This window comes from Scardinius erythrophthalmus, assembly GCF_964197995.2.
Source record: "Scardinius erythrophthalmus genome assembly, chromosome: 11".
NCBI lineage: Eukaryota > Metazoa > Chordata > Actinopteri > Cypriniformes > Leuciscidae > Scardinius > Scardinius erythrophthalmus.
In genome coordinates this window covers 31849364-31867550 of record NC_138231.1, presented here as the reverse complement: position 1 = coordinate 31867550, position 18187 = coordinate 31849364, and the positions used below count along the sequence as shown (strand labels likewise).

The following is an 18187-nucleotide window of genomic DNA, read 5'->3' as shown; positions in this document are numbered from 1 at the left end:
GGAGAAGATACGAGAAACAAGGACAGACCACTTACATCTGATCTACAGCTGTCATGTCTCCCATTTGGCTTGGACGAATATGTTTGGTCCTGCTGCTATGCAGGATTGTGGTGAGTGACACTGAACCAACAGTTTTTTTGTCATAAAATACGTTGAATACGCTCAAAAAAATGCATTGAATAGTTTTTTTTTTTTTTTTTTTTTTGTCATTTAAACAAATGCAATTATTATAGATAATGTTTGTTGGTTTTAAAAGTGCATTATCTTAGCATGAAACTGTTTCCAAAAAAAATATATATTTTTTTTTTCAAAGCATTTGTATGAGATTATACCTTGTTAAATGGATAGATTTGGTCTGATCAGTTCTTAAAAGACAAGTCATATATTGATATATTCCTTTATATATAAGTAGCAATTACATTATCATAGTAAAATGAAAAAAAATCATGATAGTCACTAATTGTTGTGGCCTATTGTCATCTTAACCACTGGCAGCGAGAGGTAACTACCACTTATCACGGTTAATATAAAAAAATGCCTGTGGGGAGCATAGTCTCAAGTTTAAACTTGCACTCTTTGCTACAGCAGCAGATTCTTCCGATAGACAAAAAGTGAGAGCCATTGCTGTCACCTCAGCAAGTGTACTAGTTCAGTTTACTGTAAAGAGGACAGATTTACAGTACATATGTGTATGTGTGTGTGTGTTTATATTTATATATATATATATATATATATATATATATATATATATATATATATATATATATATATATATATATATATATATATATATATATATATATATATATATATATTGCCATGGCCAGTAATAAATAATTCACAAAAAGAATTTACAAGCCTTGAGGGAAAGATCAATGCTTTCACAGAATGCACACTAGTGCTCCAATAGTCCATAATACATTGTTGTTAGTATTCACACACTTAAAAATAGCATTTGGATCTATTTTTATTAACATTAGTTGCCAACCATACACATTTGAAATAGATCAATATGACTTGTGATGAAATAGTCACTAAAATGTATAAAGAAAAATTCCCAAAGATCTTCACTTGAATAGTGGGATTAGAGGTAGTTATTCTTTATACTTAATGACCAGACAGTTTTAGTCTAGTGTAGATAAATAATACATTTTTCATTTATGTAAAAAATAAATAATACTGAGTGTATGGTAAACAAAGTAATGTCAGTGCATTGGATATGTACTTAATGTCATACATTCTGAAAAAATATGAAAAAATTTAGGCATCAAGAGCCAACAGCAGATTTAATCGAAGGAAACGAGAGTGGATTCTTCCACCAACAAGACTGTATGAGAATGTTGACTACACAAAAGAGGAGTATGTGGCAAAAGTAAGTATTTTACATTATTTTTTCTTCTTCTCTTTTTTTTTTCTGTACACAACCCAAAGACATATTTTGCTTGCATTGAGTGGTGTTTGAGATCTGGTTCTACTGGTTCTTAAAGCTTTCAAGCTGTTTCAAGCTGCCCTACATACCACTCAGTATATCCTTATGAGTCCCAGTAAAACAAAAGCTGAAAGCATTTTTAAAAAAAAATATTTGAGTTATATTTTTTTATATTTGCATACACTTGAATTAAAAGTGCATTCATACAGGGCCGTCGCCAGAACATAAACCCCCGGTTTCACAGAACTCCATTCTTGTTGATGCTGTTGGTCGAAGCCGCGTAAGGCGTTTTGCTTGATAAAAACTATTGCATGTCACCAACAAAATTAGATTTTGAGATTGTAGGCCTATGCATTATGCAATGTGCGGCTGTACAAAGGAATCACATATGACACAAACCTACGGTACTGTTTACTCTATGACTTGTAGCTTATTATTTATATCTATACATTACGCTATACAAACAAATTTCATTTTGTAATTTTAATAAACAACTGTTTATTTATTAGTAATAATTATTGAGGTACCTAAGGTTTAGGCACTAAATGTTTTTAATAGTTATAAATATAATTAAGTTCTGTTGTTGGTAATTAGTGCATTAAATATAAATGTTCTGTTAAAAGATAATCATTTAAAAAAATTACCATTGTAGAGATAATTGTGTGTGTGAGCTTTGCTACTGAATTGTTACAGTAGCCTATCATTGTTTAAAGCTTGATGGCCAGATCAATGCATTTAAGATACTTCTCATTAGTAAATTTGTTGCATGATATTGCAAACCAAATGTCCTTTCTTTATCAATGGACCTGCATGTATACGTGTATCTGCAGAGCATGAAATAGTATTGCAGTCTTTTCCTCCCTGTCTTATATCCGAGAGTGAAACTTCTCAAAACAAGAAGAAATGTTGCGCGGGACTTGCTTTTGTCAATCGGGAATTGATTGTGGTTTGCTATTGCTGTGATCTCCAGTGAGTAGATGTGTTCGAAAAGCAATGCTAGCTAACGCCGAGGTACGCAGGGAAGAAGACAAGAGCCAGTTTTTTTAATGGATGTCAATAGAGGAGAGGCTTCAGCCCATCGGCTAATCTTTAACATGTTTGCTCTTTAACATTAGTTTTGGATTTATCTGTTTTTAGAGTTTACACAGTGACATTTTTTTTTTAATATATAAGATAAGTCACGGACAATTGCACGACATGATTCAGTATAGGGGACTTCTTATTCATTTCTATGCTATCTGCAAACAGTGATTGACTGTCAAACAACTATGTACAAAATTCGAAGTCAAGGCTGTAATGTGATTGGTTATCAACCCAGACAGCAACATATTGTTGGCCCAGATCCGGCCAGATCGAGCCAAGGACTCTCGTATCTGTCAGCTTAAGGTAACTATAGGCTACTAGTAGGCTAAAATGCGGTAAATTAAGCGTGATCCGCTGTGATGTCACAATCATGTTGCATTACGGTCAGATCTGCCTGAACTGTACATATTCAGTAGACTTGCTCCCTCGATCAAAATGAGGGTCTACTTCGCTCATCCACTTGACGAAGTTAAACGCACTCCAAAATGGTGGTCGGCATTCCCCCGAGGGAAGTGTTTCGGAAGTTTACGTGCATAAGCCCGATTCGGACGGCATTAGCCTATAACAAGGGTAGATGGAGTAATATAATTTTACCACAGGATGTCTGTAATATTAATGGGCAATTCGTACTGGACAATTAAGATATCTCAGTAAAACTAGCAGAAGTGGGAGGTGGGAGGTGTAACTCGATTTATGCACCGGCATCACCTTGTCTTCATGTGCATATTACGTGCTTACATCATGTGCGCGTAAACACATATAACCTATAGGCTATTTATAAAACAGTTAGGTGCGGTTGAACAATGTTTTAATAAAATTCAGATTGGATTATTGGTAATATAGGCACTTAATGCAAAAAGAAGTTTCTTGCCTCTAATAGCCTATACATGCTTTCGACCTTCTCTTTGATCTGAATGGCATGTGAAAAACACAGTTTTGCCACAGATTTGTCCCAGCGTCTAACTGAATGCCTTTTCAAGCGCCTCCATACTAGAAAAAATAAAAACTTTTAAACAGGAAATGGCCATTTGTCCGGACCTTTTTACAGAAGGTAAGAGTCGGCGTACTCTTATACTGACATTGTCCGTAATGATTAGGCCTACTGAGATGGCACATTCGGACAGGACTAAAATCACTGAGAAGCTCTGGAAATAATTACTTTACCCCACCACTCCACGTTAAACTAGTCCCGTCCGAATAGGGCTAAAAATTGGAGTTAAACGCACCCCTAGTTTCAGGTTGTCCTGCCCTCGCGCCATTAAACACGTCATCAGAGAAGAGATGACGCTGCAAGAGGGAGGGGAAGTTATTTCGATTAAAGGTTATGAGGTCACATGAATAATACTTTTTTAAAAAGATGTGCAAAAATAAATAATTTTTAATAAATACAGCAATATTTTGATTTTTGCTAATGTGACCATTTTTACAGCCACACATTTTAATACTCATTTTAATTTTTTTTTTTTTTAGATCCGGTCTGATAAAGATATTAACTGGCAGATGGTGGAATATGGACTAACAGGTCATGGTGCTGACAAGGCACCATATAATTTGTTTGTAATCAATCCTGAGAATGGCTTTGTTAGGGTCACCGGCCTGCTGGACAGAGAGAAAATATCCTTATACAATGTGAGTTGTGCCCCAGGTTTGGGTAATTCATTTCATGAAATGATGATTGACATAATGACTGCAATATGAGTCCTTAAAAAAACACATATTTTCTTATTTTTCTCTTATATAGCTGACTGGCATAGCAAGATTTCGTAACGGATCAATAGCTGAGGAAAACATTGAGCTGAAGATTAAAGTTGAGGATAAGAATGATAACACACCCATAATCAAATTACAAAGGGGATCTGTGAAGGAAAGCAGCAAGATTGGTGGGTTGTGTTAATTTCTTACCACATCATTACTTTTTTTTCCTGATCAACTGTAGCAGTTTCCCAACTTTGTTAACTACACACAACTTTCTCTGTTCTACAGCCTAAAAGGTTATAAATTAAAAACATAATATTTTATACACAGGTTAGCCTAAAATAGCACACTTTTTGATGATGTTTATAAGTTACTGCTTCAATAATAACTTTTTTAAGCGAGTCTCATTGTGTTTTAACATTATCATACACCCCACTAAATACTTAACATAAATGACACTTTTTTGTCAACGATCTTATGAAACTACAGGAACACCTGTCATGCAGATAACAGCTACTGATGCAGACGAGCCAGGCACTATCAATTCCAAGATAGCATACAGTATAATAAATCAAACACCAGCGGAATCCAAATATATGTTCTCCATTGATAAAGCAACCGGGAAAGTCTATGTGAAGGAGAAAACCCTGGATCGAGAGGTAACTGATATGAAAACTGGCACTGCAAAACATTGAAACTGCATGATCATTTAAATTCAGGTTTTTGGCCAATTCTCTTTTACAGAGACACGACACATATACTTTAATAGTTCAGGGAGTTGATATGAATGGAGCTCCATCTGGCAACACAGGAACAGGCACTGTGCAAATTCATATTTTGGACATAAACGACAATGTTCCCACTCTTGAGAAAGAAAATGTAAGCTCTTAAAATAACCTTGCCTGCAAGCTGTGCAAGCGAGAATGGCACATAAATGTTTTTTTTTTTTTTTGTGCTATAGTATCAGTCAGTGTCTTTCCTCTGTTAGTATTCAGGCAGTGTTGATGAAGGTGTAACTGATGTGGTTGTCATGAGAATTAAAGCCCTGGACAAAGATCTGGAATTCACTGATAACTGGCTGGCAGTGTTTGATATTCATAAAGGAAATGAAGACGATCTCTTCACTATTGAAACAGACCCTAAAACGAATGAGGGAATTCTAAAACTTGTCAAGGTAAATGATTTTTCTTTACTTTTCATATTATACGATTTGTTGGGGGGTCAATGACTTGACACTTGTTTGTTTTGTGCTAGCTCTTAATTCATTGAAAAATACATTACAAATGCAATTCATACATTAGTTTAATACACCTCTTCTGATAATAATGTTTTTAATTATTGTATTATTATGATTATGATTATTATTATGGTATTATTATGATTATTATTAAGTTAAAACGTGTCAGGGTGGTACAACTGTCCTGATATCATAATGAAGAAAAGTCTATATATCTATATCTATATCTTCTATAGGCCTATATATATATATCTTGAAAAAGTTACCATCACATATCTAAGGAAAATAAGTTATTACATTTTCTTGATGGTTATACCACATAATAGAGACCATTTTCAAGTTTTTTTTAAACCTTGGCACATACATTTTAAACAATATTTTTTAAAAGATTGTTCTTTTTCTTGTATGTCATCAGCATTGAGACATACCATAATTATATCCTTTTTTCTTGTCCATGTCTACATCTGAAGCCTGTTGATTTTGAAAAGATCAAAGAATTGGACCTCAGCTTGCTTATATCAAATGTTGCTCCTTTTATAAACGGAAGTGCTTTAGAGCTGGACGTTAATCTGGACAGGGATGGAGTAGGACCTGGAGCGGGCATGGGAGCAGGAACAGGTGCAGGTGCAGGGGCCGGGATGGGAACAGGATTGGGAGTGGGGTTAGATGTGGGAGTAGGTGCTGGACTGGATGCTGGACTGGATGCTGGACTGGATGCTGAACTGGATGCAGGACTGGATGCAGGACTGGATGCAGGAGTGGATTTGGGTGCTGGATTGGATGTAGATGCTGGACTGGATTCTGGATTGGGTTTGGGTGCTGGAGTGGACGTCGGAGTGGATGCAGGTGGTAATACTGGACTTAAACCTGATGGTAAGCCTGGAGTTAAGCCTGGAGCCAAACCTGGCCCCTCACCTGGTGTCAAGCCTGGATCTAAACCAGGAACAAAACCTGGCACTAAACCTTCAGGCAAACCTGGATCTGAGCCTGATAAGAAACCAGCTGGGAAAGGTTACCCAATTAAGATCAGTGTAAACAACCTACCCGATGGCCCTAGCTTCTCCCCTTCTTTAAAAGACTTCCCAGTGTCAGAAGATCCAGATAATGAAGATTTCCCAATAGTGCTGGGCACCTTTGCTGCTTTGGATGGTGATACTGGAGAACCAGCTGAAAATGTGAGGTGAGCTTTGATACCAAGTTCACAAAGTAATGAATTGTATTATAAAGTGTACAGCTAGTTGTTATATTAATATTAATTATATTAATGCTTTAATATTACTTTTTAATATTGAATTATAGTCATTGATTAGATTTGTATGATATATATTATCGATTTCTATAATTGTTATTACTGATGCATACTATCAAATGCAGTTTCGTTGTTTATATGGGGGCCTAACAATCTTTGATCCACTATGTTCATGTCATTGTTTTGATCATTAATTGAATACCCAGGTATGCTAAAGGTCATGATCCCGATAACTGGTTAACCATTGATGAGGAAACTGCTGAGATTAAACTGACGAAGGTTCCTGATCGAGAATCAAAGTTTTTGGAAAATGGAACCTACTTCGCAAAGATTATCTGCATGACTCAAGGCAAGCATCTTTTTTCATAGGTTATTTTCATAGGTAATTTTTTCAAAGAGTTAGGGTTAGGGTTAGCCTTCTGAGGTCGAAAAAATGCTGAAATGATTTTGACCTCTAACCTTGTCAGAAAGCCAAGTATTTATGTTCAAAAAAGCAGAGAACCTGTTAAACTACTTTCGAAAGAATGTCGGAAAGTGTTCGGACTGCAAGTCCAGAATGGGTTGTAATCCTGAAGGCTGTAAAATGGGTATTTTTCTTTCAACATTTTTAGATGTGCCATCTAAGACAGCTACTGGGACAATAGCATTAAAGGTGGAGGACTCAAATGACCACTGCCCCACACTGACCAGCACCTATCATCAAACCTGCGATAATAATAAAGTGATAAATGTCACGGCTTTCGATGAGGACGCTGATCCAAACGGTGCACCTTACCAGTTTGTTCTGATAGAAGAGGAGAGTGTGGGAAAATGGGAGATGGTGCCTATAAACGGTAAAGACAAAGCAGGTTTAGTTACTTAAAACACACTAGACTAGACAAACTCGAATGCAGTTTATACGAGTTACCAGAGTGTAATTATCTCTTATTTGTAGGAACAACTGTGAGCTTTCATGCACAGGAGGCTTTGTGGCGAGGCATCTATGAGCTGACAGTGAAGATCTCTGATGCTCAGGGTCTGTCCTGTCCAGACAGCCAAAAGTTTGAGGTAGAAGTGTGCACCTGTGAGAAAAAGGGCTCATGTGGGCCGAGGCTAGCCGCACAACGTGGCTTCCCGTTGAAAATAGGAGCACCAGCCATTGGCTTGTTCCTCAGCGGCGCAGCTTTGCTCCTGTGTGAGTTATGCGTGGACTGTGCGCAACACATTTGTACAGCTTGTCATCCTTACAGAGATTATAATACAAACTCTGTGTTGCTTGCTTTTCAGTGGTACCTTTCTTACTGATCTTCTGTCAGTGTGGGACCGTGAGCAATTTCACAGATTTGCCCTTTGACGCTAAAGAACATCTTATTTCATATCACACTGAAGGCATAGGGGAGGACAAGGTAAGAAAAAGCAATTAACTCAGATGCAAATGTAAAATTAGAACTTGAGTTTATATCATAAAACACAGTTTACAACATGTGGACATGATATTGTATATAGGAGGTTCCTCTTCTCAGCAGCCCTGTTGCTACAATAGACCAAAAACAACTGTTCCAGGATGTCAAGGTTTCCAACACTGTATCTGCAATGGCCTTTCAAGCTAGTGTTGCTAATGACAGCAGAAAGTTCAACCATGAAATAAACGATGGGTTTACAGAAACTGACAGCAGGTTTCAGTACCGGAAAAACACCCTTTCAAAGGCCAACCAGCGCAACAGTGATCTCTATTCTGCATCATTCGTACACGAAAAACAGGACATTTATGCGGATATGGCAGTGGCAGATGAATTCCTGAATGAATACTTCTCTCAGGTACGAATTTTAATTAATTTAATAACAATTGTGATCATGATTTCGCTGCATAGCGTTTTTATGACTATTCTGTGGAAAATAAGTGATTTTTTTTTAAAGAATACCTTGGCAATTTTTTTTTAACATATAATGAAAGTGAATGAGGACTAGGGCTGTCAAGCTTCAAAATGGCAAATCATACACCATAAAAGTATCATAAAAAGGGTCCATATGACTATATTCCATGCATTATTATTTACTTAGCATCTTGACATCCGTCCTAGCTCTTTTTGGCATGTTTATGAATGAAGTAGCAATGTCCGTGTAACAGAGTTTGTTGATAAGGGAAAAAGGAGGCAGGAACCGGCGAACGATCAAACACAAAACTTTCATCACAAAATAAACAAACACAAAACGAAAGTAAAGCAATAGTCCAGGTCTGGTCCTCTCTCGTCGCTCCTCCTTTTATGCTTCCGAAGCTCCTCCATGAGAAACTCAAAAACGGTGCGGACTATCAATCGCTCCACCGACCTCACCCCGTTCTTACAGTCCTGCTTGCCACAGTCCGATTCATGACCGAATCATACTTTTGAGTAAAACCTTTTCAATTGACCCAATTGACCAAGCAAGTCGGAATGATTCATTCTTAGTTGGTTTTAAGTCAACTCACTGAATCAGTGATTTCATGGCAGCATTTGGCTCGGAAGGGTTATCTACATTCATCACACAAATCTGCCGCGTGACTTTAAAAAACTTGGAATATAAGCTATTTTAACCATTTTTGCAACAATTTTATAACGCTTTTGCAATCTTTTTGCAGTTTGACAACCCCAGCCTCATTTACTTATATTATATTGAAAAGAGTGGCCAAGATATTCTTAAAACATTCACTTTTTGTGTTTGGAATGACATAAGAGTAAATAAATGATGCCAGAATTTTCTTTTCTTTTCTTTATTGCAGAAAGCAAGCTGTGCTGCAGCAAACCCTGCCCCAATAGACGGTCTTCTGGATTACAAGTACGAGGGTCAAGGCACCCCTGCTGGCTCTGTTGGATGTTGCAGCCTCCTTGAGTCTGACGATGACCTGGAGTTCCTTAACAATCTGGGGTCAAAGTTCCTTACATTAGCGGATATATGCCATCCTCCAAAGCCTTGCCTACCCCCTCCCAAAACTGAGCAAGTAGTCACATCGGATGAAACCAGCTACAAAAGCGAGAGCACTGTCAGCACTAGCACCATCCAGGTTAGCAAAAAGACTCAACCTCCACAACAGGTACAACAAAGCTCCATTACCAGAGTTGAGACGGTTAATAAATCAGCCATGCTTCCAAGTGCCAAAGCAAGCCAGACACTATTCGTGCAACAGCAGCCTGTATTCTACCTGGTGGAGCAGCAAATGCCAAACACAGTTTTTGTTGAGAGTCCCACTCAGGGTTTGTATGTAATAGATGGCAACCATGGGACGGAAGGTTTGATACTCCAAGGCAGAAACGTTTCACAGGCGACTCTGAGCCAAGGACAACAGGCAATGTATGTGATAAATGGAGCCCCTGTAGCTGCTCATCAGCCGATTCAGTTGCAAACGGAAGTACAGGAACATGAGGCAGTGCTGGGATTTAGCCCCGTCTCATCTCCCATCGGAGCGCCTGGAGGTGTACTGCTAATGGAGACCCATTTTCACGAGAAAGCAGTGCAAAGGGAAACCAGAAGACCACCATTGTTGCTTGCTGATGTTCCAGCACTGGCCAAAAAAACATAAAAAGAAAACACCATCTGAGCCGCTAGGTACTAAAGTAGTGGAGGCCAAACTGAAAGATACTGCGTCATCTAAATAGATATAAGGGACATCCAAAAAGACAAGCATCTATGACAGAGTCCAAAATTAAGCCCCATTCGAGAAAAATTGGTCAAGTTAGAGTATAGTGCTGTGGCTATAAATATTTTGCCAGATTTCACAAAGATAGATAGATAGATAGATAGATAGATAGATAGATAGATAGATAGATAGATAGATAGATAGATAGATAGATAGATAGATAGATAGATAGATAGATAGATAGATAGATAGATAGATAGATAGATAGATAGATAGATAGATAGATAGATAGATAGAATGTCTGTCAGAAGTAGTCAATGCAAAACATCAAGAGCGTGACTCCAAAGCAATGGAATTTTGTAAGGTGAATTTCATTTCATAAAAGATTAGATCACTTAGATCAAGTGACATTTAACCCTGAAGCTAAATGCTGCTTCTCACTCAGAGAATGTCATGCAAATGAGAACAAGCTTGAGAAGCACAACTTGAAAATTCATCCGCTTTGTCTTCAGCTGAAGACATTCATATATATAATTATATGTTTTATGAAAAAGAAATAAATAAATTCCTCACTGAAAGATAATTTCTTGCACTGTTCAGTCCGTCAGAGAGAAGGGTGTGTCTATGCAGAGTAGGGATGCAAAGGGGTGGAAAATTTCCGCTAAATTTCCGGAAAGTTTCCGGTAAATTTCCATGGGAAGTTAAGCTGGGGAATTTTGGAAATATTCATTACCACGGCAACCGCTTGCGCGTCCACTCTGAAAGTAACTGTACACATAAGAGACAGATAGATACATTATTTAAGGTTATTTCTATTCGTTAGAATATTGATATATGAACTTGTTGTCAAGTAAGCCCCGTTGCGAGCATGTGCGTCTCTCTAAATTTTCAGTGTGCTGCACTGCTCTAGTTGACTTCTGCATCTCCTCCCCCCCCCGAAAATATCTCGTTAATTTTGAAAACGTAATTCCTTTTGTGGATCCTCTTGGTCTTTCTTCATGTTTCTTTGACAAATATCAGTGTCTCAGTCTCACGCACGCTGCACGTGAGTTAACCACGCCTACTTATTTACGTGTCGCGTATACACGGAATACAAAAAATCTGTTACGGTTGACATTTTCTTCCGTGGTAACGATATATACCGTCATACCGCCCAGCCCTACTTATGTGGTAAATAAAGTTATGCTAGCTTATTTAGCACCTAACTTATCATCTTGCTATCTACTAGATGAATACATTTGTATGTGATATTTGCAATTTAAACATTTAATAAATATATTTCCCCATAATATCATCAAAACTCACTTCACTTTGTTTAGTCCACAGGCTCAAATGTGTGCCTTCAATAGTCTTGTGCTTTGGGCTTCTGTACATGTGATGGAGGCGTGCACAGTGCCAGTAGGGGGTGTGGTCTCAATAGCCATGCAGTAAGCAGTTTGCTATGTGCATGTGATTGAGGAATGGCATGGATATTCAAGTGTATTTGAATGGCATCTGTTTGTTTTAGTCAAGATTATGCTAAAATATACTTTCCTCAACTATATTTAAGTTCCCTATGAAGAGCCAACCTTCGACTTTGAAAATTCCCAGTTTATTCCCGTTTATTCCCATAAATTCCTGTTAATTCCCTTTAATTCCCATTAATTCCCATGGAAAGTTTCCATCTTTGAAAATTCCCAGAATTGTGCAACCCTAATGCAGAGACCATCTGGACATTTGGCCCTGAGGTTCATCGGCATTCACATTAACAGACGTGCATGTGGCCAGATGTTCTGACAGCTGATGGAGGAATCATTTGAGGGACAGTGAACAGTAAAGAACACTATGTGTGAGAGCTAAGTGTTACAGATGGAGAAGGCCTGTGGGAAGAAACTGTTAAGCATACAGGAAAAGTAAGAAATCCTCAACAAAATTTTAACACACGCTCACCTAGGATGCGAGGTTTTGAAATTCGACTTTTCCAGGTAACAAAAATATGTTTTAAGAATGTTTTGCTAACATTTTTCATTTGGTTATGAAAATTTTATTTTTGAATGTAGGCTACTCTGAATGTAAAAAAAAAACAAAAAAAAAACAAAAAAAAAACATTTTTATATATATATTCTTGGTTTTGCAAACATTAAGGAAATGTTCGATTTGATTATTCTTCAAACATTATGTGAACGTAACTTTTGAATGTTCTCTGTAATTCTCTATTTTTTTATTATTATTATTATTATTTTTTTTAACCATCAATAAAATAGCAAGGGTCCAACAACTTTGTAAAATTAAGGGGTGGAGGGTAAATAACGCCAGAAAAATAATAAACTTTCTCTTTTTTGTCAACTTCCAAAATGTATGTTTGTACACAGTGACTCATCTGTTTTCTCGTTTAATTTCATAGGCTACTAAGAATAGTAGCGATTCTGGTGATTATCCAGTGGTGATTTTTTTGCTGCATGAATTAATGAAAATCTTTTATTCTTTGATTTCCAAAAATAGTCTATTAATAAAGTCCTTTAATGATTCAGTTCTGCGGCATCTTGTTTTTCAATTGTTACCGTTGTGAGTCATGTGTTGTTAACTTGACAGCATTCCCGTTCAGCCCGAGGAGCTTTTTCAAAAACAAATTTAATTTTCTCTTTTCACGCTATCTGCTGAAACCTGCCTAACCAGCAGTTTCCAAATAGTCATAAACCTGCAACTAGAGTCCTCATGCCACAGGGTATGAGCTGAAGAATTAGACTTTCAGCAAACATTAAACTGTCACTTATGATTTAAGACTAGGCCTAGCCTACAAAGCATCCATTGTGCTTTGCCCAATTCAAACTGGATCGTGTGAATCACAATGATCAGAGCATGCGGTTGCAACTATCATGTTCGTGTGGTCTCATTTTGTATCAGGAAGTATTGAGAAAAAAATTGCCAGTCCAGAAGCATCCTGTCCTTTCAAAGTAAGTTGGCACTTATTCCTGACACAAACACTTTTTTAACTTAAATGACTTCCAAAAAATATATTGAAAAAAAAAAAAATGTTTATCTTTTTTCTTCTTTGAAACAGTATTGTATAAAGCGCTATAGTAATAAAAAAAAAAAATAACGCTGGAAAGTAAATTACATAGCCCTATAGGTCCTCATATGTCACGCTGGAAAGTCTTATTCATCTTAGTGAACTGATTAAATAATGTTCCTCTCTCTCATGTTGCGTTGGAACGGCAGTTAATTCTAGTGAATCGATTCATTTTAAACCGTGGTCTGTCTCATGTGTAGCATTGGAAAATATGATCCATATGTAGCACTGGAAGGTCCGATTTAGTGAACCGCTTCGGAGAGTTCATGTAAATTAACAGGTTCAAAATAATTATTCACCTTGAACCCTCTGCACATACTATCAACTTGTCGAAATGTCGATGTTTTTGTTGTGTTTAGTATGAATATACATGTTGAGGTTTGATATTGTCATACTAACTGAGTGAATTCAAAACTTGCAAATTTTACTACACATCATTAGCTTGTTTGGCAGGCTATACAGTTTCAAAGCAGCTCGCTAACTCACTGACAAAAATAATCTATTACCATATCTAGATTTCATCAGTGCAATCAAGTTGCACTTTCTGTGCATGAGACCAACAAGCCAGCATTTCGCAGATACAAAGGCACCAATTGGATTTGTTTTTTTACCTGTTTCCTTCCCCATGTTTTTTTCCTTTTCCTTGCTGTGCCTAAATTTATTTTAAAGAACAATGCGATTGACTTCTGTATGACCCAACCACGGGCCAGTTGTGAATTTGTTATGAATCTGCTCACAAGCAAAGGAATTCTGCTGTTCTCCACTGATAGATTCAATGCCTTGAGCAATACAGCTACTCATGAAAATATGTGAAAAACAAGTGTGCACTCGCCTCTCAAGGGGTATCTGTACACTTTTCTTTGAACTGTCAATAATAGCTCAGACCCTCAAATTTGTGCTGCCCAGAAATATTTCACCAGTGAGCCTGAACTAAGGTCCTTAGAAAGTAAACAGACAATGAATCAGATCTCATACAGAATGGAGGAACTTTGGGAATTCACATTCATGAAATGCACAAATTCCAAGGACATTGGTGCTGTTTAATAGATATGGGCTGATGCCCTTGATTGTTTCCACTGGATTAACCAAATTGTATGGAGTTACTCATTCCCCTGTTTATTTACTGTGTCAACAGGGCGCCTCAGACACCGCCTCGGGTCACCTGATGACAGGGTCGGCAACTGTATAAAGGGCATTTTGGGTGCTATCTCCCACAGTTGTGCTCTAACATGGCTAAAGCAGTGATTTGTGTGCTTCTCCCATCTCTGTTTGCCTTCTGTAGATGTGCTCCGGTGGTAAGTTCAATTGCTTATCTCTATAGAATGTCCACATTTTTTATTTTATTTTAATTAGCACTCAAATAGCATTTTAGTATCATTAAAGTGACCAGTTCAGTGCTAAGAGAGAGAGAAATTGTATGCAGTCTTACATATGTTGTATGTCACGAGTTCTAACCCTAACACTTAAAAATAAAGGACCTTTAACATCCATTAAACCTTTCCGATTTACCAATGTTTCTTTAAGTGGGGGAAAAAAAAAGTTCTTTAGATTATTAAAAAAATTGTACTTTTGAAAACTGAAAGGTTTTTTGGGGGGAACCAAAAAATTGTTCTTCTATGGTATCGCTGTTACTATCGCTTTTGGAACTCTTAATTTTAAGAGTCTACATAAATGGTATTGGTTTATTAGTAAAATGTCTCATAGTATCTGACAGTTGCTACATGAGAGGTCACAACTGTCCGTGCCAGCCATAGGCTCTGTTTCAGCTAAATGTGCTGGTTTAAGCTCTTGAGAATAAGAAAGACAAGCCAGTCAAAACCAGGCGGGTCTGCTGACATCTTTGGAGGGCGTAATTTTGGAAAGAGGCTGTGAAGTGATATGACTGGATTTTACAGCACCTTTAAGTTATATTTAACTTGGCATTGCATCAAAATCTATGAAATGTACATGAAAGATAAAATGTCTCCTAAGTTGGCCCCTTCTGGGTGAGACAAGGTACTTTCTGTTGTTGGACAGGCTAACATAAAGATCGCAAGGTTATCTGCACTGCCATAGTGCTGCAGTACAATCTATACCTGGAAAACACACATATACACGACTGTACGTCCAAGTGGTCACTGACCCAACAAACAGCTCTGAGCTGATACATCGACTTCCATTACATTTTACATGTATTCATTTAGCAGACGCTTTTATCCAAAGCAACTTACAAATGAATACAACAAGTGGTTCATCTTAAGACAAGATCATTAAAGTAACGATCAACTGAAGCACTAAAATCTGTTTTCAGGCCTAAAACCAGAACAAAAAAGACTAAGCACCATGCTTAGACAGAAAAACTAAGGAGCATTTGAATGCATATTGATTGTGAGCCGCTTTGAATGTGTTCCAGGGTTTTCATGGTGGTTCAGATGCTCACTGCCCCCTGACGGTAAAGATCCTGGATGCCGTGAAGGGGATTCCCGCTGGAAATATAGCTCTGGGTGTGTATCGCCAAGATCAAATGGGGACATGGGAAAAGATTGCCAGTGGGTAAGATCACACTAACCATCATGCTCTATATTCTAGTACATAATGATAATTGTTCTACTATATGTAATATAATTTAATCAATCATTTTAAATATTTCATCTGACCTAGTTAGAACCCAGCGGACAGATGACTGAAACTTTTCACAAATGTGATTGCTATTCATAGTCATTTTTTAATAGGAATGTTGCTTCTATTTGAGCTCAGTTTGACTTCAGCAATGTCCTTTTTGACATTCACATTTTGCATTTATACAGTTAGCAAGGCGCTTTTATGCAAAGCAACTTACAAATGAGGAATTCAAGTCCTTGACATTATAACTCAAGAAGTGCTAGCGATACAACATTTCAAACATGCGTAAAGAAAAGAGTGTGAAAATATATACATTTTGAACCATTTTTTAATTCAAATGACAATTCAAAAAAAAAAAAAATGTTCCAGTGTTGGCAAAGTTAGTGCATTTTGTCTTTGTAGGAAAGTTTTGCCTGCTCTATTCACTCTGCTCAACATTTTCATTTTAGTCACACCCGCATGGTTCCTCTTGCCTGTTGCTGTCATTATCGTTAATAAGCTGAGCTCTTCCTCTTACACAGGAAAGTGGATATGACTGGTGAGGTGCACAACTTGATCACTGAGCAGGAGTTCACTCCTGGTGTGTATCGGGTGGAGTTTGACACTAAAGCCTACTGGAAGGAAGAAGGTCGCACACCATTCCACCAGATGGCTGATGTAAGTAGGGCTGTGATGACACTTCTACATTCCTGAGTGTTTATTGGTTGCTAAGTGATTGTTGTATCAAGGCACCATTAGGATACAACATTAGGACGACTTGGGATTACTCTATAATTTTTTTTTATTATCCTTTTTAAGAGCTACCTACTAGATTTGCATACACTCAAATGTGTTTAAATGAATACCCTGAATGATTGTCTTGGATGTGAACCAAGAGCTATATTAACTGTGGGGAGGTAAATATTTAAGAACCTATATCTTGTTTTCTATAGACACACAGGAAATGGACCAGTTTTAGATAAGAGGACAGAGCATTCAAGGACAACGCATGCATGCATGCACAGACACGCAGAGCACACAGACACTGACATAAAGAGTCAGTGAAGTGACAGATATACGCACGTGTAAAGACCCTTTTGTCTTTCAGGTGTGTTCGTGTTGGAAGGTGTTTCTCAGTGGCTCTTGTGTGTTTTTGCAGGTGGTGTTTGAGGCTCATGCGGAGGGGCATCGGCATTACACTCTGGCTCTTCTTCTGAGCCCCTTCTCGTACACCACAACAGCTGTGGTCGTCAAAGCACATGAGTGACATCACACAGAAAGTTGGTCCACATCAACTTAAACAGAGAAATTACTTTACATCCAGGGTCCAAGATTAACACCTTTTGTAATGCCAGGTTGAGAAATATTACAAGCGATTAAACTACATTTTTTAAAATTACTTTTAAAGTCCCTGTAACAGTTGGATTACCATTTCGATTCCTGACGTCTTAGCTTGCATATTTGTGAATATAATGCAAGGAATATTCCACACACTTAAAGTCCAAAAACGCTTATGCATCCTAGATAAACATTTTATATTAAAATTCATTAGCATGAGTTACAAATTGTTTTCTGTATATATATATCACGCACACCAATTGCATCATCTAGAGTCTGGCAATTATTCAATTCAATTTAAACCAAGCATTATGTTTCAGTCTCTTTAGTCAAGTTTATTTGCATAGCACTTTTCACAATACACATCGGTTCAACGTGGTTTTGCAGAAAGTCGTACTGTTGTGTCAATAATGCCTTGGTATTGTATACCATAGAGCAAATTTTAGGGCAGGCAAAATTATTATATAAAACGATCACACAACGGATCCTCTGTATTTGAGATATAGTTATATTGTATTTATAGTGTTATATACTGTATGTTACAGCACATATATCAGTGCCACATTGACAGCGTTCAAAGGCAATTAAAGGGATAGTTCACCCTAAAATGAAAATTAAGTCAAAATTTACTCACCCTGGTGTTCTTCAACTGCCATAAGCCCTTATTCTTTTATGGACCACAAAGGAAAAAGAAAAAAGTCCCACTCACGCTTGACCATATAATGGCAGTGAATAGCAACCAGGATCAAGCTTTTTAAAAGTGATGCAAAAGTATCACAGAATGATCTCACGTGCCATATAGTGCTACACAGTGTGAAAAACAAACTGCAATTTTATGTATTTTTTTAGAAAATTCTTGACCTTGGCCGTAGGTCTTTTGCGCAAGGCTGCACGATGTGCGGGTTCATGAGACTCTAACGCCGCAGTCCACTGTC

The 18187-nt window shown here is 37.4% G+C and overlaps 2 protein-coding genes across 2 annotated transcripts; both read left to right on the top strand.

The window, feature by feature from the left end:
• Window positions 1-53: 53 nt before the first annotated feature.
• On the top strand, window positions 54-10228 carry LOC308698716 (desmoglein-2.1; the record flags this gene model as incomplete). The annotated part of the gene is made up of 14 exons (XM_081378975.1): window positions 54-110; window positions 1265-1372; window positions 3983-4141; window positions 4254-4392; window positions 4697-4866; window positions 4952-5086; window positions 5196-5381; window positions 5915-6624; window positions 6900-7042; window positions 7305-7526; window positions 7628-7867; window positions 7960-8078; window positions 8179-8490; window positions 9431-10228. 14 exons carry the CDS (start codon window positions 54-56, stop codon window positions 10226-10228), a joined length of 3498 nt encoding a protein of 1165 aa, XP_081235101.1.
• A 4275-nt stretch (window positions 10229-14503) lies between these two features.
• Window positions 14504-17736, top strand: ttr (transthyretin (prealbumin, amyloidosis type I)). Its single transcript, XM_081378259.1, has 4 exons — window positions 14504-14629; window positions 15727-15866; window positions 16457-16592; window positions 17074-17736. The coding sequence occupies exons 1-4, from the start codon at window positions 14564-14566 to the stop codon at window positions 17179-17181; spliced, it is 450 nt and encodes a 149-aa protein (XP_081234385.1). The 5' UTR covers window positions 14504-14563; the 3' UTR covers window positions 17182-17736.
• The last annotated feature ends 451 nt before the right edge of the window (window positions 17737-18187 follow it).

Bases quoted from the DNA above. Each gene is read 5' to 3' on its own strand.
- ttr (XM_081378259.1), top strand. From the start codon at position 14,564: ATGGCTAAAGCAGTGATTTGTGTGCTTCTCCCATCTCTGTTTGCCTTC. The intron at 14,630-15,726 runs GTAAGTTCAATT...AATGTGTTCCAG, and splicing joins TCTGTAGATGTGCTCCGGTG to GGTTTTCATGGTGGTTCAGA. The intron at 15,867-16,456 runs GTAAGATCACAC...CCTCTTACACAG, and splicing joins TGGGAAAAGATTGCCAGTGG to GAAAGTGGATATGACTGGTG.